This window comes from Poecilia latipinna, unplaced genomic scaffold, assembly GCF_001443285.1.
Source record: "Poecilia latipinna isolate Pla-1442-1.1 unplaced genomic scaffold, P_latipinna-1.0 Scaffold490, whole genome shotgun sequence".
Taxonomy (NCBI): domain Eukaryota; kingdom Metazoa; phylum Chordata; class Actinopteri; order Cyprinodontiformes; family Poeciliidae; genus Poecilia; species Poecilia latipinna.
Genome location: NW_015113106.1, coordinates 196,279 through 197,228, shown reverse-complemented (window position 1 = coordinate 197,228; position 950 = coordinate 196,279). Strand labels below are relative to the sequence as shown.

At 36.6% G+C, this 950-nt stretch overlaps 1 protein-coding gene across 1 annotated transcript in view; it reads right to left on the bottom strand.

The window, feature by feature from the left end:
• The window catches only part of pex13 (peroxisomal biogenesis factor 13), an 8,155-nt gene extending 7,496 nt beyond the window's left edge, over positions 1-659 (bottom strand). The window contains exon 1 of the mRNA XM_015039944.1: positions 345-659. Coding sequence (XP_014895430.1) covers positions 345-418 — 74 coding nt within the window. The 5' untranslated portion in view covers positions 419-659. The remainder of the gene's footprint in view (positions 1-344) is intronic.
• Between the last annotated feature and the right edge of the window lie 291 nt (positions 660-950).

The following is a 950-nucleotide window of genomic DNA, read 5'->3' as shown; positions in this document are numbered from 1 at the left end:
TAATTCGGTCACCTGTGTTGTTTAAAATTATTTTATATAAACCCCCCCCCCCCCCCCCCGAAACAGCAAAATTCAGCCGTGAGACTATAAAGTAAACACCAGGCCGCAGGCAGGAGAAGAACTACTAATTTTAATTAATTTGTTGCAGTTTACTAATTAATCTAAACATGCAACCGATGTATTACGCACTGTTAAACTCGTCGTGTCAAATTATTCTGCAAAAACCCTGTTAAATGTTTAGATCGCAGGTTTAGCAACTTTAGCATCAACTAGCTCGCAACATTAGCAAATGCTAATGCTAGGAGGAAAGACCGACAAAATATACCAAATAAATGCTTGTTTACCTGTAATTTAAAGGCGCGCTAATAGCTCCTGGAATCCGCCTTTCCCAGGGCTTTGGGGGAGGATGTGAATCCATCTTAAAATATTAAACAAACAACTTAACCCCCCCCCCAGCGAAGTATATCCCCAGTCCGATGACCCGTTTTTTTAATGCTCCCTTCCAGTGCACCTCGTAATTTTCATATTTCCAAAATAAACCCCATATTTCCATGACGTGTGTTGACGAAATGCCCTACTGGGCCTGTAAAGGAGATTGAATGTATTCATTATGATAAATTAGTTACATATCTGTATTATTTGTTATTAAACTATTTAGGAATTATCCTTACACCCGAAAAGCCTCACTGTCACCAAACATACCTCACGGTCAGACCAAAATAATAGATGACGATTGTTGTGTTTCAGTTTTTTGCGTTTAACCTTGGGGGATACAACCGTAAAAAGTTTACTCAAGTAAGAATAACACTTCTTCCACATATTTTCTCAAGCAAAAATAAAAAGTAGCGATAGAAGAAATTACTCAAGAGTAAAAAAGTATTTTGTAAAATGAGTTACTCTAATTTAATATCTGATTAAACTTATAAAATCGTCAGGCAAACAATATAAAA